The 21,821-nt window shown below is 39.7% G+C and overlaps 1 protein-coding gene across 1 annotated transcript; it reads left to right on the forward strand.

Moving 5' to 3' along the window:
- The first annotated feature begins 632 nt into the window (after positions 1–632).
- cdc42ep4a (CDC42 effector protein (Rho GTPase binding) 4a) lies at positions 633–21,546 on the forward strand. Its single transcript, XM_053515416.1, has 2 exons — positions 633–899; positions 18,770–21,546. The coding sequence occupies exon 2, from the start codon at positions 18,901–18,903 to the stop codon at positions 19,939–19,941; it is 1,041 nt and encodes a 346-aa protein (XP_053371391.1). The 5' UTR covers positions 633–899; positions 18,770–18,900; the 3' UTR covers positions 19,942–21,546.
- The last annotated feature ends 275 nt before the right edge of the window (positions 21,547–21,821 follow it).

Consider the following 21,821-nt stretch of genomic DNA (forward strand, 5'->3'; position numbering starts at 1 on the left):
ACAGTACACTAGCTCTTCTATTGGATCCGGACTACACAGGCCAGCACTCTGTCCCCACATGCATCAGTGAGACTTAGTCGCCCACAACCCTGTCGCCGGGTGAATGTTCCTGGTCAACAGTGGACAGGACATACCAAAAATGGTCCAAGGAAGAAAACCGGTAAACCGGCAACAAGGTCACGGGGTGGCCAAGGCTTAGCTACTGATGCACACAGGGAGTGAAGGCTGGCCTGTGTAGTCTGATCCAATAGAAGAGCTGGTGTATTTTTGTAATAATTGAGGAAAAAGTTAATGCTGGTTCCAATAGAAGGGTATCAGAGCACACAGTGCTTCACTGTTTTGGTACCAAAAGAGGGACTTACTGAATATTAGTCAGATGGTCATAATGTTATGACTGATCAGTGTATGTGTGTAGCTCAGATTAGATTTACTGTGTCTCCCAGCTACAAGTGGCTAGTGTTCAGCTGAAAAGGCAATTTGGGCCATTCTGGGATGGACATAAATGCGAATAAACATGATGCTCGATGAATGGGTACCAAAACCAATGCCAATGCCACGAGCCACGCTGTGAATAGATTCTCTATTGTCCTTCGGTTGCCGCGCATGCGCACTGAAGGCGTGCCCCACAGAAAGGAACGACGGAGCTGCGCGAGCTTGAGCAGTGCGTTTACTCGTTGAGCAGCAGGAAGGATGCGTTTCTTCACTCCGGTTTATCTACAGCTTGTTTATTCTTATCGAAAGTGAGTGGTGATATGGTTATTTTTTTTTCACGGGTGTTCACTTTATATTTGTTTAAATTCACGGGGGCGAAAAGTGCGGTGAGTGTGAAGAGCGCGAGGAGGAAACAGAGAAGAAGACACCTGGTGATGAAAGTACAAAGCGTCGGGTGTTGATAAAAGGTACGTTACGGGTTATTATGTTGTTGTTTTTTACAGTAATGATTTTTTAAAAAGAATTTTATCTTCTGTTGGTTAATATATTCAACATTAATGTAAACACCAGGCATAAAATGGCACCAGGCAAGCTCTGTTGACTGTTTGGGTCCTCAAACTTCCGTTAAAATCCGTTGAGTGTTAATTAGTGATCTCAGAATGCGAGGAAACACTCGCGCGCGCACACACACAAACATGTAACGTTACATTTACAACACAACGTGCTTCTCCTACCTGCTTTGTCTCTCAATATCAGCTTGGCCCTGTCTCTTTCTCTTGCTTTGTCCAGGCTTTTATTCAATTTTATTTCTGTTTTTTTTTTTCTTGAACACCATATTGCTCTTCCTCCACTTCCTATCTGTTCATGCCATGCATTCTTTAGTGCTGCTTTGTTGTTTTTGTTGTTGTTGTTAAACCTAGCATGCTCATGTTCATCACTCTGTTCATGTTCTGTGAATATCCTCAGCCTCTGTTACACTATTGTACTAAATACCTTACTTCTAGAATGGAGAAGGATTTAGATTTTTGATTAGATCCATCCTTTAATTCATTGGAACCCCTTACAGCACTTAACAGTATTTCAGCAGGATAAGTTATGTCTCTGAGCCTCTCTTATGTAAATCATTAACAGGCTGCTACAAGGTCATGAGTAAACTCGGAGAGAGCGAAAGAGCAACCAGGAACCACCTGGTCCCATTTTGCTAGTGGATTGTACTTTTGTTAATCTCAAAAGTAAACATAGCAAACTGTACTGTTCCACGTTGCCATCAGCGGTGCTCCTTTTGTATCTTTTTAGTGTGTGCATACCGCTTTAAAGGTGAATCAGTGGTTGTACTTTTACACCTTTTGTGTTTGGCAGAAGATGACAAATCATGTAGTTTTAATGCATTTGTGAGGATATTTACATTGTCATATGGAAGATAACTAAAGATAAGGACGGATATAGTCTAGTCCCTTTATTTTTGAAAGTGAAGTGATGTAAATGGTGACATTGTTTCATCACCATGTATTAAGAGATTGCTTAACATTACTACGGTCACATTGGTGTCAGTGACATGAATGTGAGGGTGGTGTACCGATCTGTAAGTAGGTCACCATACGCTGTGTTTCTCTTAACCAGGCTTTTTTTTTTCTTTTTAAGAACACATGTTTTCAAGTAATCACCCAACTTTAGGATATCTTCAACTTAGGCTTCACATAATGTTTAAATCTTGTATAGCAGTATTCAGAGACCATGTATTATTATAGTGGCTTTATTCTAATTTAGTTTCTATCAATTTAACATACAAACCCCCTTGAGAAGTTCAGCGGGTGAACTTTCCACATATCAGGTCTAGAAACCCTTTTAGCATTAGAGGTTACTGTAGGCCTGAGGTTTCTTGCTGTTCCCTGCTGGATACTGCACCAACTCTAAATTTGTGTAAATGAATGTACGAAATAATCAGATCCGATAAGGCAAGTCGTTTTTGGCAATAAGTCACCCCACATTAACGATTCACTGAAGTAATCTGAAACTCTGTGCTTATGTAAGTCAGTCGATAACTTTGATTCCTTTCTAGACACATGGCTTACTCACCTCTGCTCTTGGCTTACATCCTACCAATAAACCAACAGGAAGAGAATCCCAGCATCTCGCTGTTTTCTTTTCTTTTTTGTCTACACAGTGTCACTATGCTTGTCAATCTTTTTTAAATTTTGCTAAAACTTAGGGGATTTTAAGTAAGGCACACTCATCTATTTATGGTTAATAAGGTAAATTTAATAAAATATTGTCCTTCCAGAGGGTTTGAGATTCTTCTATTGCATAAACACTGAACTGATCCTGAATCCCCACGGAATGGCATATTTAGTAGGATGTTGCACCTAAGAATGCTTTTTGTAAGCAAACAGAGGATAAACTGTATGTAACATGCAAATATTTTACTTCACATACTTGCAGCATAAACAGAAATAAAGTTTTCGTCTTCTTGTTCCTCTTCTCAACAGCCGTTTCACTAAGTTTATGCCCTTAAGCTCTGAATCACAAGGTTTGTTAGACATGAAGTATTCGCTAAGCAAAATAACATTTTTGCTGTGTAGGTCCCAGACTTTGCCAGTCCTTTGATTCACAATCCTTATCTAACCCTGCTAACCCTGAGAGTAGCCATCTTTGTTTAATTGGTATATCGGATTTCACTTTAAATGACTAGCATATTTTTTTTTTTTAGACATTCTTTGTGTTTTATTGTGTAAATCTGAGGTACCATAGAATTATTATTATTTTTAACTTAACAGGTTTTATGCTGTTGTGGCTTCGTATGTTGATTAATGGTGCACGGCTTTCTTTAAAGAGACCAGTTTACACAGATCAGCCATAATATTAACACCGCTGCCAGGTTAATTGATCAACATTGATCCTTAACTATACACCAGCAAACTAGTGACAGGATCAAGGGCACCCAAGGCTTACCCATGCCTGTGAGGAGCAATGGCCAGACCTTGCAATCCGATTCCACACAAAAGCCAATGAAGCATATATCGCTAAGAAACCCTGATCTACGGAGGCCTCATCCTGCAACCCACAGCACCGAAAGGATCTGCAATATATTGATGCCATGAGGGTGTTCACACCTGGAGAGAACATGTCATTCATGCTTCTAAAAGAGTTGTAATTTCATGAACATTTCTCAATTGCAGATTCAATCAACACCCCATACATCTCTTGCAACAATTAAACCATAACTAAAAGCTCCAAACGCTCCTCTTTCTGCCTGATCAGATGCGCTTGGTTATGTATTGATTGATGGTTGTGTTCTGCTGACTGAAACTCATCACAGTGACCGAGTGCTGTTGGATTTTGGCAGCTGTGTGTGTGTGTGTGTGTGTGTGTGTGTGTGTGTGTGTGTGTGTGTGTGTGTGTGTGTGTGTGTGTGTGTGTGTGTGTGTGTGTGTGTGTGTGTGTGTGTGTGTGTGTGTGTGTGTGTGTGTGTGTGTGTGTGTGTGTGTGTGTGTGTGTGTGTGTGTGTGGTGGCAAAATCAAGTGAAAGTGCACTGCAGTGCTATTTTCCCTCCATACCCCACCCCTGCAACATGCTGAATCAGCATACATATCTCACCTGGTTACTAAAAAGGTTAAAGTTCTATCCAGCGATATCGGAATACTTAAAGATCTTTTGGAAACCTTTATAAAATGGTATCATACAGTCATATAGTTTCAGCAGTAATAGGTAGATCATGATTCACTCAAAGTTCGGCCAACTATGCTATTTTTTATTATTATTTTAAAGGGTGAGAAAGAACTATGCAACATTTCTACATGTAAATAATTACTTAATTTGTATATTAAAATAATTATTCTAACACAATTTTGCTGATGCTCTGGTATAAAGCTGCTGAATGAACAGAAAAGAAGTCGGTTAGTTCCCTTTCTGTGGTTGTGGTTAATGAATGCACATTTAGTTCTTTAATTCTAACTGGTACTTTGTCACACCTAAAATCACACCTGTGTATTTCAGTTTTTGTTCAGTTTAATCCTGGAAAACAGCCAAACATGTCAGAAAACTTAAACAAAACTAAAAGTTTCTGCCTGTGCCATTCTTTGACATTTCTAGTAAGAAAACAAATACAGAACATAGTTAAAAGTATGTGTACCTGAACATCAACTTTTGCCACAAAGATTAAATCACACTGATATTTAGATGTCAGCTGTCAGAATAGCATTACGAATTCTCATTTACTGGAAATCTAAGGCCCTAACATGTTCCAGCATCACGGTGCCCCTGTGCACAAAGCAAAGTTTTTAAATGTATGAGTGATGTGGCCAGCATTGCTTGAGAGCCGTGACCTCAACCCCTTCATGATTTTTATTTTTATTTTTATTTTGGGGGGAATAAACTGGAATGCCATCTGCACCCCAGGCCTCATCATCCAACATCATTGCCTGACCTCACTATTTCTCTTTTGGCTGAATAAACACAAATCCCCAGAGACTCACCCCAGAATGTAGTGAAAAGCCTTCCAGAAGATTGGAGGTTATTATACCAGAGATTGGGGACAATTTAAGCATGTTTTGGGGGTGAGTGGTTCACATAGTTTTTAAAATATTAAAAATCCTGTTCGGCCGGTGTTTGCACAGGTATTTCTGTCATCATCAGCTTTTATATCATAGTGAGAGCGTGTCACTTTTTGTTATACTGTGATGTAATAATATATTCCTTATTTGACTACCATTCAAAACTAAAATGACAATTTTTCTTATTTAGGTTAGTTTATAGTTACTGGAGAATTGAGGTGGTGTGGGAGAACTTGGGAAGGTTAAAAACAATTCTGGATCAGCTGCAATGATCGAATTTTGGACAGGGGCAGACCTGCCAGAAGTGAGTTGCAATAGTCCAGTGTTAAAATAACAAGCGACTGAACAAACAACAGAGAGTCCTGTGTATGAAGAAATGGGCAGAATCTTCTGATGTTGTAAAGTGAAAATTGACAAGAGCGAGTAATGTTAGCAATGTGTGGGGAAAATGACAGTTGATTGTCCAGAGTTAACCCGAGATTGTGGGCAGTGACTGAAGGAGTGATCTGATTGTTGTCCAGGGAGATCACAAATTTCTCTTGACGGCAGTTCGGTTTTACTGAGATTGTGTTTCAGCTGATGAGCTGTCATCCACGATGAGACGTCTGCCAGACATGACAGACTGCACACTAAGTTTAAATGACTACACACTAATGACTAATGCTAATGACTGCACACTAAGTTTAACTGAACTAATAGAAAATAAAATCATTGGACTGATTTGGATTAATGACAAAATTACTGTTAACCTCTAGGTGGTGAGACCGTTATGGGATTGAAGTGAGAATTCATTTCCCGTTGTAAACTTGGAATTATTTAGCATTTGGCAGGTTCAAAATATGTTTTCCTTGGTAGTTTTTAATGTATAGTAGAAAATGTAACCATATAAAACGTTTTCACCACAAGTGTAGGCTACGTTTACATGTGACCACAAGCCATAGTGTTCTATTGTGATTTAAAAAAAAAAAATTATGCATAATTACAAGTGACTTTTAACTGACTCTAGCATGGACATGCTGTCCTCTGAAACCTTACTTTGCTCATTTCACCTGGGTAAAAAACATCACAGCTGTAAGACCACTCGTTCATTTTCAATAATAGATCAGATTTTAGCAAATGAACAAAAGAAGAAACGCTTGGGATTTTGCTCTGGAGGACAGCAAACAGTTAGTCGGTTGTATTTGTTGAGATGTAAAAGGAAGAACACCAGATGCCCCGGATTAGCTGTTTTAGCAGCTATTAATAGCACTGCTATGAAATCCCAGTGCTTTTGGTGCTGACTGATGATGTCAGCGAGTGCCCACGCGCACACACGCAGGCAAAAAGTCGTATAAATTCCTATCTGCTCGTTCTCATTCAAGTCGCATAACTGCGTATTGGATATGTATCTGATCTAGAAACATACGAAAATGATTCAAATCCGAAATGACAAACATCAGGCCTGTGTGCTCACATAGTTCTACAAATCAGATCTGTCACATTTATGTGGGAAAAAATCTGAATTGAGTCACTTCAGGCTGGTAATGTGAATGTAGGCTTAGTCACAGAGCAACATTTTTTATCTTTTTGGTGGTTGTGTTAACTTCACCAACTAAGCTATAACTAAAGTGGCATAAGAAGCCAAAGCCAAGACTATTTTGAGATTTTGTAATAAAAATGTAAAATTTTTAAGAAAAAATAAATCGAGTTGTCTGTACTTGTGCGACAACTCTGCGATTGCCCTGAATCTGTCCTCAAAGGAATATAGTCTTAATCATTGAGATTGACAAAACGTAAACAAATGTGCTTCATATTATCACTACACACACGCACACAAACAGTGGTATTCACAAAATCACACTTTTTTCCAGCGATGGAAACTTGCACCATTATTGCGTATGCACATGGAGCTGTTTGTTGCGAGAGTTGTGATCAGTAAAGCTGAAAGTGTTGTGTTTATGGGAGTTTGTGCTCAGGAAGGGTGGCGACATGGATTTCCGCCAACATGGGCGAGTACTACTGGCTCACATGCAGTCTGCCTTTCTTATCTGTACCACCCTCGTAATGAACCCTCATCACATCTTCTATGTACACTCCATTGCTCCCAGTAGGGCCATCGTAGCGCAAAGGGGTTGGTGCAGAGGGTTCAGGCATGGAAACTACAGCTTCAAACATGAGCTTGAACAGCCCCTCCCCATGATATTTCCCTGCTGTAGGCAAGATTAAGGTTTGCTCTCACACCTGGTGTGTGTTCATGTACATTAGAAGCAGCAGAATAAAAGCAAACTGATGAGCATGTTGAGGCAAATAAGATGTAGGCCAGAATTTTCAGATTTTTTTTTGTTGTTGTTGTTGTTGTTGGTAATGGATTCCACCAGAGCTGTACCCTTGAGTCTATCTCTCTCTAAATTTCTCTTCGGTTTTTAATGCTTAAGAATTCTTAGCAAGGTTTTAGTTTTGAACAGCATCAATATTATTGAGCTACCGAGCTCATAGTGTAAGGTGCATGCTCAGAAACGCGTCTTTCTTTTGTAGACTGTGGCAAGAGTTTGGGGCTTGTCAGCTCCTTTTTTCTGTTCTTTAAAGAAATCCATATAATCTTTTTCAACAAGTTTTGCAAGTTCATTCTGCTGTCACAGACTAAGCTAAAAAGGCTTCTGCTTCTCACAACATGGTTAACTCTGCTTCCCCTGGCCCAGCCTACCCTTATCTAAACACAATCAGCTTAGTCATTTGTAACCTGCAGGAGTCAAACCTCGCATTGAAAATGAAAATGTGTATCTGCAAACATGTCCACAGTTTGAGGCTGCTAATGAGGAGATACTGAGCTGCTTATCCAGAATTTCCACTTAAATCCACATGTGCAGCCTTATCTAAACAAATTTTGGGGGGTATTTTTGCATATCGTCTGCCAACTGCCAGACACGCACAAATCTGATTGTGTGGTCACTGACTCACAGATGCTTTTATGTCTTTATGGCTTGTGTTGCTCTTTGAACCTCACTGAGTACAATTTACAGTCAAAGCAATTTGCTGGTGAAACTGTTCTGCCTAAAAACACATTATTGTATGTTTTAAGTCACTGTTTATGTACTGGTTAGAGTTATTCACAGCCATGTACTTGTATTAAGCCCAAAACTCATTTCATCATTGCCCTCTCTCTTGTATTTTCATAGATAATGATTACATTTTGGTTACTTATGATTTATAACAATGGTTAAAAAAAAAACACACATTAAATTTTTCCCCATAAAAAAATACAAGCATAAAACTACTAGTATAGTCAGACAGCATTACATTTATTACAAAAACTGAATTTGAGCTGTTTTAGCTACATAAGTAAACAAGGTGGCTTCCTGAAAGAGAGGTGTGAGACAACCCAAAGAGCATGACTCCTTCTGTGGTATTTGGGTATCGGCAGCACGGTCAGGTTAATGGACCTGTTGTGCACTGTGAGAATCGACATCGCTACCTTCTATCCAGTGAATGGCCTCAAAGCACTCTTAAGCTGATCTTTATCTCTCTAATCCCATTAAATGCTCTTTACACAGTTGCAGAACAAAGACATGTTCAGCATTTGTCAATATTTCTAATCAGCTGAATGAAGGGTTGTTTTGTTGCCTGGGTTGTTTAGGGCATTTTCACACTAGGCACGATTGATTTGTACTGTGCCCAAGAACAATTGCACCTCTCCCCTTTTGCCAGTGTTCACATTGTTTTTGCAGCCCGTTCTCAAGTACACTTGCGAATTGACGCTCTCCGATACAGCAGATGGCAGTATGCACCTACTTGTTTTGTGCGCCACCTTTAAACACAAGAGAGGAGGAGATCAAGAAAGCTCAAGAGATCTATGTCAAAGATCATCAAAGTTTCATCCACACCCGAGTACGCTGTATCGTTCTTAAGACAACCTTTCCCTGCAGACTCGTCATGGTTCCCTATCACTGAACAGTTTTGTTCTCACTGATCAAAATTAACCAGGCTTTGAAGTCAAGTGGTCTCAGAAACAATTCGGATTCCTTAGAATTTTGGTTATCGATTTCAATGGACACTCAATAAGTTTCTGTCTGGCTGTAAAACGTTTTTTTAAAATAATATTTTATTCTTTATTTACACCTTGGGTGAATGTTTTTCTCTGCTTGTGCATAGTCTGGCCATTTGCAGATCTGCACTGATATATCACTGTTGTGCTGTTTAGAAAACTTCGAGAGGTGGCCTCATGCCATCAAGGTCAATGTCTACAGACGGAATCTTCTGCAAAAATGCGGTTGATCATATCTCTGTCACAGGCTTAGACCCTCAGCAGCACAACGTGTCAACATCAGAGAACTAGCAGAGCAGTTAAGGCCAACTGCAGACCATCTCCCATTATGTCACTTCTTATGACGCAATTTTGGCTGTATAATTAAGTAGTTTTTTGCCACAGACAAACCGGCCTTGCTACTGTTAACATGTTATGTGCAATCTGTTTAAATTGAAGTGTGTCTGCATACCTTATTTAACTTTTTCTTGTAGGTAATAGTGGAGTCCTCTTTATCCACATGTGTGCTGTAGTGTAGGCCTACCAATGTAACGTTTAAACTGTTGTTCTGTTAAGAACATGCAACATCAGGAACATTTCTCATTTAATATCAAAGAATCTAAAACATCTTTGGATTGTTTCGTCTCATGTTTTCCTTGGAGAACAGGAGACTGCTGCTTACTTTCAGTTGCAGATGTTCTAGGCAAAATAAATAAAGGTCTTCATGTGTGGTAATACAGTATAACTGCAGTATAAACATCACCATTTATCAGGACCGTGTAAAATTGAGTAGAGACGGCTAAAATGTTTATAGCATTCACAAGCCTGTGTGCACTGGTAGAATGCAACACACTTATGAACTTTGGTTTCTTGCATTATGGGCGAGTTGGCTGGCGAGTGCTATTCTAATCACAAGCACTTCGTAATTAAGGTCAAACTATGTAGCACATCATTAAAAATGATCAACTATAGATAGAGATCTTTCTGTAGGCCAGCATGGTCATGGTGTAACTTATTTATTTTTGTTTGTTATTTTTTTTAAACCCTGACATCAGTGGTCATAAAAAGACGTGCAGTTAGTCTCGTAATGTTTGTAGATATTTGCATCATTTTCAGTGGGCCGTCTGTGTTTGTTGTTAAAGTGACTTACTTAGCTCTACGTGGTCAGAGGTTAGTATGAATAGGGTCATTTTGGCTGTAGGAGAGGTGAAATGGATGGGAGGGAGGAAGATGTGTTCAATCTGCTCAGGACCCGAAGAAATCCAGCTGTTGCCTCCAAATCGTGCTGCTGCTGCTATGACATGGATGTCAGAAGGGGATATTTGGATAGTCACTGGCAACATCCAAAGCCTTTGGTTTCCCACGCTGCCTTCTCATGCTCCCCACACGCTCCCCTCATTTTCACACAGAGCTATAAATAAGCCCCTACTGCCCCAAGCTGATAGAGCAGCTATGAAAAAGTGCTCTGGAATGAACACTATTTAGCTGTGATTATTAGCCTTTCCAGTAAATCATGCTAATGGTTTGATACTTAAGGAGCAAGAGTCAAATAAGTTTGTGTGTGTCTGTGTGTGCGTGATTGAGAGAGAGAGAGAAGGATAGAGACGGAGTGTAAAGAGAGGCGTTAACTCCTGTAAAGGTTTGGAAAGTTCCTGGGGGGATTAAGGCTTCCACTCTTTCATGACCTGCTTGCTTGTTTTTTTTTTTTTTTTTTTTTGTTTTGTTTTTTTAAAGCTCCAGCCACCCAGTAGTAATACTCTACATAACCTTTCCATTCTTTGTCTGGTATGCGTTATTTGTTATTAAAACAAATACTCTAGTTACGTATATTTGTTGCTTCCCCCATCTTCACTGCTGTGCTTTATATTCATTTACCCATTTAAAAAGGACTTTACTGGGAAGACTGATTGTGTTAATTTAAACTTGCACATCAGGCTCATTCATCGTATTTTGTGGATATGATTGCAGTCAGAGCATAAATTCAGTGCTGTTATGGATATAAATGTTAGCAGACAGCAAGTTTCTAGGGTTTATTGTCTCTGGTCTTAATGTTAAGATTTGCAGACTACATGCATTCATTCAAACACAGATAATTAACAGAAACCATAAGATTGGATAAAAAAAATCGTTACCGATTTGTTTTTGTGGCAATTCATGTCAGGTGGCGTGCTCTAAACTGTTCATACATCGGCAGGCAGCACAGCATATTGTGTGGCGAGAACGAATTATTGGCTAAGTTTGTTTAAAATTGTAGCAATCTTTTTATATACACACACACACACTGGTTCCCACAGGTCTGAAATGTACTTGCGGTGGTAGCCCTGCATTACCTTCAGCACAGAAATAGTCTACTGCAATACAACAAATTACAATGCTGAGAGAGAGAGAGAGAGATGGGTCAGGATTGTGCAGTATGCCTCCGAGTAGAGCATTATCCGGAGATCGCTGGTTCAAACCACGGGTGATGCTGTTTCCCTCTCACAGCCGGAGGCACAGAGAGAGCTGATTGGCCGAGCTCTCTCAGGGGGAGGGATAAGAGGTACTTGCGCTCCCACATTAATGACGGATCTACAGCCAATCAGAGGCGTCTGTGAGCTCGCGCACGCAGAAGGAGCGGCTAGCGCTTTCCTCCGAGTGTGTTACTCCGCCCCTAATGGTGCGTGAGCAAACTAAGCTAAAGATGCGGTCGGCTGACGTCACGCGGTTCGGAGGAAACACGGGATAGTCTTCGCCCATCCGACTGAGTGGTAGTAGTAGTCTTAATGTGGGAGCCCCCTAGCGATGGGGAGGAATTGGCTACGACTAATATTGGGGAGAAAATTGGGGAAAAAAAATTTTAAAAAAAAATTATAATAATAATTTTAAAAAAAAGGATTGTGCAGTATGATAACCTGAATTTTATTTCATTGTCACCAACTATACAAAGTGTCTTAATAAAAAAAAAAAAGTAAATAAATAAATGGGGGACGGGCAATGGTTTTTATGGTTTCTTGGTTGTTTCTGTGACCGATTTATAATAACAATAATAATAATAATATTTACATATTTTAAGTTCTGCATTTTTGCAATGTCATTCCCATATTACAGCAGTAGAAATATTTATGCAATTAAACATAGTAACTTTGGTTCTACATGACATCAGAAAAAAACACTTGCACAATGTCATATCTAAAACCTTTCCCATTGACACACACTGGCTGGACTTTCAAGTTATTATTGTTATTATTTTTTAATCAGTAATTGACCATGTGCCATGTGTCAGTACGTCATTCTTATTCTTTTGACGGCAGCCGTCATCTGTGATTACAGCCTCTAAGTACACTGCTCTCTCGCTACAGCTCCTGTACCTGGTTATTTTGCTAGTACATGAACGAAATGTCTGCTACTAATTCATCGATTGTAGATTGCAGACAAACAGACTTTTTTAAAAAAGATGACCAAATGTATTTAATTGGCACTTTAATGTGCTTGGACAAGTATATTCTATGTGTGGAAAACATTGATATATATACAGCTAGGTATTTTGCTGCTTCCTGGTGCTTCCCATCCCTAACTTTATTAATAATAATCTATAAAAATGTATAGAAAATTGTTGGATGCATCTATCTATCTAATCATTTAGATTTATATACGTCCACATTTCATACGAACTTCCATAATTTCATTCGATTGTGTAAATCTGCTTTTTGCAATGCCAATTGTTAAAAGCAATATACACATCAATCTTCGGTTCAATAAAATTTTAATTGAAATTATTCTAAAATAAACACATCCCTTATGTCTGAGTAGTTTGTCCCGTACATACAAATGAGTTCCATCCTGAGAGCTTGGTCGTAAGTCTAACAAACATTGTCTAGGTACTAGGATACTAGCACAATTGGCTATATAGTACAGTGTTCTTTAGAATCCTGCCAATGGTTGAACGATTCATGTTAAAAGAACAATGTCTGTCCTCTTCTCACCTGCTCCATTTTTCAATAGTTTTTATTCCATCGTTATTGCTTGGCGCTTCTTAGCAGCACCAGCTTCATCGCCGCTGCTCTTACACTTGCTTCCGGACATCCTGAGTTCGTACTGCACTTGTAGATGTTGGACGCTGCGCACACACGATAATGTATGGTGGACATGTGATCTAACTTTCATGATTGCACACGCACGAACACATGTCCGTATCTTCGAAAGTTTGTAATTTAAATGTTCGGACTTACTGTATCTTCAAGGATGAAATAAGCAATCATTCGGTTTGTAGCAATATTTAATTTAGTTGTGATATTTAAGTACACAAGTCCAGTAGCATCATAACCTCATGGCTTGAGGAGTAGAGCTAGGCACAACTGACTGCTCTGCTCATAGACTTTGCCTTTAAAAAAAAAAAAGCCACGAGCATAACAACAGGAAGCATATTGTGTTGCATGCTGCACGGTGTTGCCGTGGCAACACGCACAGGTAAGCAGCTCATCAGAAAGCGAAGGCGGTGCTGACAGACGAAGGAACAAACAGCGCGGGTTCAGTGGCTGAGGAAGCACTGCCAGAGATGACTTCACTCAGTCATTGTTTCTCTAGAAAATGGGAGACTGATAAATATTTCATTAGCATCAGCTGGAGAAACCTGCTCAGCCTGCTGATCACGCTGCTTTTCTGTAAATCTGAAAGGGCTGAATGGAACGAGCTCAGATGAGTGCCACAGTGTGTGTGCACTGCTATTCGGACAGGATAAGAATTCTGGTCGTATCCGTAGGCATTATGATTTGCATGTGTCACACAATCTTCATAATATTTAATAGCATGATTTTTGGTGCATTACCATTACTGTGACTAAATGTTAAGCCTTCAACTAGAACACATTGCCATAGCCTCTCTGTGTTATACTGATAGGAAGTTAATAAGTTGCCTCAATACCCCGGAAGCATTGTTTCTCCTATGAATCTTTTAAACGTCAGTTAGTTCTGCATTTTAAACTTGGCCTGTTTACATGCTTTCTCCTTTTTTGATTGGAATAAGCACTTTTTTCACTCCATGAATGAAAAGGTCTTAAGAGTTCAAAATGGTGAACATTGTCATGAGCAGGTAGCATTTGGTGAGTCTGTCTGCAGGTTTATGAGTCTCTGTCTGGGATTTTATATTTGTCTGAGTGGTTTATGAATTGAAAAGAATTTAAATGACCCCTATCCTGGATCTCACTAATACTTTGCATGTTTTCTAATGTTATCTTCTAAGTTTGGGAGGTTCCTTTACACAACGGAACCCTGACTGGTCCATTTCGCTTATAAATGCAAACAAAAATATTATAAATGCAAACAAATATACAGAAATGTATATACCTTTTATTTATGTATTAATTCATTTGTTTTTGAGTTTGTTTGCATTTATAATGGAGATGCGCGAGTCAATTAGCAAGTGATCAGGGGCCTCAAGTACAAAGACTTGCGTTGAATTCATACTAAAACATTGCGTACGGACAAAGCTGTAAATGTGCGTACGCAGTAAAAAAAAATCTGATGTATGAAACACTGCATACGCGGAATCCCACGCATATTTTCTTTGTACATCCGAATTAACGTGAAATTGAGCGCACGTGCACGAGCGCAAAACCCCTCCCTGCCTCCTCCTCCGTATAAATATGTTAATGATTCCACTTTGGCAAAACCAAACGAAAAAGCAATGGCAAAAACAAGCAAGAAGAGAAACTTCACAGAATGTGAATTGGAGGTGCTTCTATCGGAGGTAGACCAGAGAAAACTGTGTTATTTGCAAGTTTGTCCTCCGGAATTAATAAAAAAAAAAAAAAAACTTAGCTGGAATAACATCTTTAAATACATCAGTCACCAAGAAGCCACCCATCGCGCACCCTGCCACCTTGGAGCCTCATCCCAACCATGCTGTTTGTGAGGATCAATGAATCATGGGTTGACCCAGGCCACCTTGCCACAATATTTGTTAGGCGCATTTGAGCATCACATATTATTTGCACATTTATTAATTGGAAATGTTTCCGATTCACGTATGCAAATTCGTCTTCAGATGGCGCCTTTATAGCAATGTGCGTGCAGTCGATCGCTCCGATTACATTAGGAATCATTAGGAAAACCGGTGATCGCTGCAAATTGCACTTTAATGTTTGACTGGTCAACTGCATGGTATGGAAACCTTATATGATGATCCCATCCCATACAGCTGGCATTGCACGGCTCAAAGACGATTGGCTTAACCCCGAGCGGTCTGCCAGTTCCCTTTGGAAAGAACCAGTTGCCAGGAAACCAAGCGTTGTCAGCACCTGTAAGGGAACGGGTAATGCGTGGCTCCTCGCTGTCTCTCTTTCCAAATTCAGACCCAACTCAGCACAGAGCTCCAAGAGGATAGCTCTTGGAAATCTGAAACGGCTAATAAGCCAGTCATCATCGTGGGCCAGAAAATCACCGTGATCCCTAAAAACGCGTTTCCTTCGGATTCGGCCATTGACAATGTCCTCTAATAAGGCCAACACTTCTATTGCCATAGACTAGGGGTTATATACATTTGCAAATGCTTTTATATGTTCTAAATCAAATAATTGGTAGAAAAATATTGTCAATTAACCCATTTTATCAATTCAATTCAATTTTATTTATATAGCACTTTTAACAATGGTCATTGTCTCAAAGCAGCTTCACAAAAAAACAAAAAAAATTAAATTTTTTTTTTTTTTTTTAGAAAAGAAAAGAAAATATTTGGAAGTGTGTATGTGTGAGAAAAATGTGTCTAGATAATAATGAAATGAATGATGAATGAATGATGAATGAAAATGAATGAAATGTCTCTGATGAGCAAGCCAAGGGTGACGGCGACAGTGGCAAGGAAAAACTCCCTGAGATGGCAATAGGAAGAAACCTTGAGAGGAACCAGACTCAACAGGGAACCCATCCTCATCTGGGTGATAACAGATAGAAATAACATCATGTGTGTTGTGCAGGTGAAAGTTTAATATAACAGAAGTTGTGTAGATTCAGTTCAGCAGTAGGTGCAGAGGGCAGATGGGGTCTGGATCACTGGAAGCACAGAAGCAGGATGGTAGCTCCAGCCATCATAAAGCAGAATCTAGCTGAAGGAGGTCCTTCTCAAGATGCCTTAGAAACCTCGCAGGGTTGGCCTTTGTCTACTAAAGCTGGCACAATCTCCAGATGCCTCGGGATGGGTAGAAAAATACAGAAAAGATGGAGAGAATTAGCGTAGTTGCCATTCAGGATAGGTGTACTGGAGTATGAGGTTATAATTATAAATTAATAGTTTTTCACGTGTTGGTGCGATACTTTGTAGTGTGCAATTTAACATAATTGCCTCTAGGAGTCGCCAACGGAAATAAAACAAACGCACACATGAAATACACATACGCCAGACATGAAGTTGGCGTGGAAGAACATTCTCACGTTAATTTCACTGTTAGTAAATCCGACTGTGAGCGTAAAAACTGGCGTAAGCAAAGTTTTTATGCATACGCAGCGTTGATACATGAGGCCCCTGAACTGGCTGGTTTTCTGCTTGATTAGCAATGACCAAACAGCCTCGAGTATAACCAATTCTGTGCCAAGTACATAAGCTTCTGAGTGGTGCAACTGAAATGCGTTTTTATGGCATAAAATTATCAAATGTTACACATGTTTTAAAACCCCCAATTGGCCCTCTCCAAATTCTGCAAACAAATTAATCTCAAACCCACTTATTACACCAGCGAGCAGTAATTAGCCTTTAAACACACTTGTTGGAAGCTACACATGCCTGCGTTTAGAGCTGCTCCGGACTTTGGGGGCATTTGAGGTGGTAAAATGTGACATTTCTTTATAATCATACAGGTGGTATGTGCGCGCGCGTGCAATAAAAAAAAAATTAATTCAGTTTGGCCTGCCGCCGGTGTTTGTTTGGCCGCTGTGACGGTCATTCCTTACCGTGTAACAGTAGACAGCGTCTAAATCAACTTTTATGGCATTCTGTGGACATGTCTCTGGCCATTTCTTAGACTAGGTGGCTGAGCAATTTTATTGTCTTGTGTCACATCTTTTGCATGCTTAGTGTCTGAGAGCACAAGCATTATCCGTGCACAAGATAAAACCGCCTAACTTTTTAGAATGCTACAAGTGTACCGCATTAATAAGCACCCAAGCACATACTTTTTTTATTTATTTATTTATTTTTTAACAAATGATTTTAGTACCAGAGCTTAGTACAAGAGATTTTAATTGCTGGAATAAGTCATGCAGTGCGCCGCTCACAGCTGATTAGCAATGGCAGACATGATGCCATGGCACTTGGGAAAGAATCAGAAAAATGCTTTCTTATTCCTTATTTTTACATGTTGTTTGAACGGCTCCTTACGATAGAAGTAACTTCTAAATAAATTTTTTACTTATGGTGTCTTGTTGTGTTTGTTTATTTAGTTTGTTTAGGCATGGTTTGTCAGTGTTCAAAGTTGAAGCCGTTTAGGTTCACAAGCAACAATTTGCCGGCAAACAATCCCATTACTTTTGCACTAACTTGGATGGATTTTAAATCTTTGACCCTTGAATGTGAGTGGCTTTGGAATTGATTTTGGTTAAGTATTCAATCGCAGTCAAACTATTGCGTTTTCTCACTAGGCTTGAATTTAAATTTTAAACTGTCTTAAACCTAAACATTTGTTTCTAAGTTATGAACAAGTTAAAAAAAAAAAAAAACATTTGCTTATCACCAACCATTCCAGGAACCCTGCTTTAAACTAGTCGCACACCCTGTGTGGTAGGAGTGAGTAATAAACGTTTGTTTGGAAGTAATATTTATGGTGGATACACGCTGATCAGTAAAAATTTAACTTTTTGTTTAAATAAATTTAATTTTAAATGTATTTGAAGTAATTTTGTATTGTTTAAATGCTGCCTTTGTGTGAGCCAGTAAGAACTAATAAAATATAATAATAATAATAATAATAACAATAACAACAACAACAACAACAACAACAACAATAATAATAATAATATAGCAATGCTATAGGGAATGGGCTACATTTAATTTCCATTCAATTCAGTTGTGAATCTGGTAAATAAAGCCTAGATGTAAAAAGTTCAGACTTTTTTTTTTTTTTTTATCATTTTATCATTTTTATCATTTAATGGTTTAAGGTCCTAAATCAAAATGTATCAAATTTGAAAATTGTAATCAAATCAAATCTGGATACTTATTAAATCGTGATAATTACCGGCACCATGATGATTGTATAGGGTTGTGACTGGTGATTCCCATCTTTATTTGCTACACATATTTGCTGATGAGGTAGATGGACTTTATGGATTGATATCAAATGGTTGCCACAATTTATCATGAGTTTTTAACTGACAGTGCTTATAGTATCTTTATATTTTACATAGATGCTAAGTACATTTGGTCACACTGATTAGCCAGGCTAACTTCTTCAAAAAGAATCTGTCAGTTCTGTGTTCTTATTTTATCTTATTATTGACTTAATCTCTCTGGTCTTCTAAAGCCAACGGTTCAACCTGTGAATTCTGAGGATTGTGCAGTAAGAAATGTCTACCTGACTCACGCCAGGGCAGTTATGCTGCATTCTGGAGTTTCTTATGGTATTCAAGCCCGTGTTGCAGATAAGACATCTTGGAACTGTTCTACCACTGACACTTTGTTAGACTGGGAGTGTAATGAAACAGCAGTAGTGGAATGCACTTAGCTTAATTGCATTGGGCTTTTGTGTTGTCTCCCTTTTAAGATTCCGTATATCTGTTTTTTGCTTGGAAGCTAATTTTTTTTTGTTTCTTGTTTCTACAGGTTTCACAGTTTACTGGAACTCACGGTGTACCACTGGAATCTGCATGTTGCTTCAACTCTGACGTAACCGTACAAGATACAAATTATCTTCCGCAGATTCATCTTATAATTGGAAGTCTGTATTTGCAAAGATGCCCATCTTAAAGCAACTAGTATCAAGCTCATCTCAGACCAAGCGACGGTCTCGCATGGACCTCACCACGGAAATGATTAGTGCTCCTTTGGGTGATTTCCGTCACACCATGCATGTGGGTAGGGGTGGCGATGCTTTTGGGGACACGTCGTTTCTCAGCAGCCGTTCTGGGGAGCCTCCACAAGATGCAAGGTCTAATCCCCGCTCTCCCAAGCTGAGCCTACTGTCCAGAACCTTCAGAAGCAGCAAACGCTCTCAGTCCGTCACCCGTGTGGACCAACAGGATGGCTCACAACTACCCCCGGGTGGCTCGCCAACGTATGTGAAGAATGCCCTGTCGCTGCCCTTTCTGAATGATGAGGCAGGGGATACTGAAGGGGGTAGGTTGTTACAGAGCCTGGCCTCCAGCCCCATGAAGCAGCAGGCCTCCAATGGCGCAGCTGCTCATGGCCTAGACCTGGAGCTCCACGAAAGGTCCTTCGGGGAATTGACTGAATTGCGACCTTCTCCAGCTTATAATGGTGGAGGCATGAAGCATGCCGAGTCAGTTATGTCCTTTCATGTGGATCTGGGGCCTTCCATGCTAGGAGACATTCTCGGAGTCATGCATAAGGAAGATGATGACCTGGGTTTTGAGGAGGGCAAAAACAGTGAGGGACGCGCTTCGCCTCTTCTGAGCCACCAAGAAGAACCGGAGGAGGAGGAAGGAATGAGATCAGACGAGGCGAGTAGAAGAGAAGAGGAGGAGGACCAGGAGATGGATCTGGAGGTAGAACAAGAGCGTACTCTTCATGCCCCCAGTTCAGTAGATCTGGAAATTAAGAGTGAAGTCATTAGCACTCCTGAGCTTCAAGGCAAACACCTGCAGCACTCTGACAGCTGCTCTGTCTCCAGCTCTGGCTCCCAAGCCATAGAGGACAAACAACCCTTCCAGCCCTATCAAGTAGACATGGACAGCACTAACTACAGCTACCACCCAGTAGAGGAAGGAGCCTTCTCTTCCTTCTTGGAGGATGAGGATGATGAGATCCGTGTGTGAGACTATGAGACGTGTGGGAATATAGACTTGTAAGCAACTGTGTTAATGAAACTGACGGTCTAGAACTGCTTCTGGAGCCTGTGAGGGAGTTGAGCAAAAGCAGAGGACCCCTAGCACCACTATCAGACATGTTCACTCAGCCTGCCTCCGGCAGCTGCCACTTTTTGTCACTGGATATGTGAGTGATGATGTGGGGAAAAAAAAAAAAAAAGTAAAGAAATGTCTAATGCCTTAACCTCATCACTTCCATCTTCTCACTCCAACATTGGTTATTTGTCAATAAGGTTTCTGGTTGTGTTTTATACAGGTGCTGGCTATTGGTATTTCCTGACACAAGTATACTTTCACTACACAATATATATATACATATACACTCTTTGCTGAAGGTTCAAAGTAGCATGAAGCCAGTGCCGGTATGCCCACAGGACATGTTGTTGTGTAGCTGCCTGGTGTGAGGATGAGTGTAAAATCTTTGACGGTAATTACAACATTGCAGTGCGTGTGAAGGATTTTGGTTACACATCCTGTTAGACACTGTCATTAGAGCAGCTGACTGAGAAAGATTGGAAATCATTCTGTGATAAAGATAACAAACCAGAAACTGAAAGGAAGTGCAGTGGCAGATGTTTTGCTTTCTCCTTTCCTTCCACTAACTGTCCATAATTCTGTACTGGTAGTGGTGACAGCTGGGAAGCTTCATGTCAGAAGGGATTCATGTTTGTAGAGGATTTTGTATCCTGGCTGCCTGCGTGGTGTCTTTATCTCACCACTTCCTTCCTCATCATGTGACAGTAACAATTCGGCTCTGCAGCTAGCTGGTTACAGTAGTGCATAAAGCATGCTGTATCTTCTGTTAGCCAGGACCAGTCTGTGAGATCGCTCGCAACCGTGTTTTTCCTTCGTAGCATTATTAGAGCAGTTCAGAAGACAACGCAGTGATTAAGTCTAACTCTTTTTTGTTATAGGAGGTAGTGTGTTTCCATTTAGCACCACTGAATTGTTGAAGCACCTGGGTGAGTGACAACTTGTACACTAACTTGTACTTTGTTACTTTTATTATTTGCTCGCAAAAATCATGTTGTAAAATGTAAATATGCGAGGCCTTTACTGCTGCAGTGTTTTCTTTAGCCTCAAGTAGAAAAGAAAATTAAGTGCCAAATTTAATCTGCCATGTAATCCTAAATAAAACTAGCAATTTGTATATCATCAGACAAGGGATTTTACAGTCTACATCCTTAAGTGACATTATTCAAATAAGGGGCTAAAACCTTCTACTTCATTTACAGAAATCCTTAGCTTGAGTGTATTTGCCTAAACCACAGAAGAGCAAAATCACAGAAGTTCCAAAATGCTTGCCTTTTTTTTTTTTTTTTTTTTTGGAAATATGTTTTGAATATTTAAGATATGGGGAAATAGTTCCAGATTTGCTGTGCCAGCTGCATTTTAATTCAAATCCAGTCTTCTAAAAGATAACACTGTTTATTATTGCTATTTTGCTAGCCTTTATTACTTCAAGTCCTCTTATGCATACATTTCTTGCTTGGATGGCCTTGTTTTGAAAATGCAACATAACTATATTTTTCAATAAAAGGTTGTAATCACCAATTAAGGCCTGTGTGTGTTTTTTTTTTTTTTTTTTTACTGTGACCTTTACATTAAGACGATGTCAGTAGGGGTTAGAACAACAGGTGTAAACAAATCAGCTCTCAACCTTGAGTAGATTGACATTTTATTTGTTTATCAGTGGCCGCTATCTTTAACTGGGAAGTAGAAGGAAATGTGTTCAAAGCTAAATGCTCCAGTGTTTTATATCAGCTTGGTTCCATATCCTTGGACTAAGTTGGTTTCATTGAAAAGGCAGAACTGGCCTCAGTGTGAAG

This window comes from Clarias gariepinus, chromosome 16 (genome assembly GCF_024256425.1).
Source record: "Clarias gariepinus isolate MV-2021 ecotype Netherlands chromosome 16, CGAR_prim_01v2, whole genome shotgun sequence".
In the NCBI taxonomy this organism is placed as follows: Eukaryota; Metazoa; Chordata; class Actinopteri; order Siluriformes; family Clariidae; genus Clarias; species Clarias gariepinus.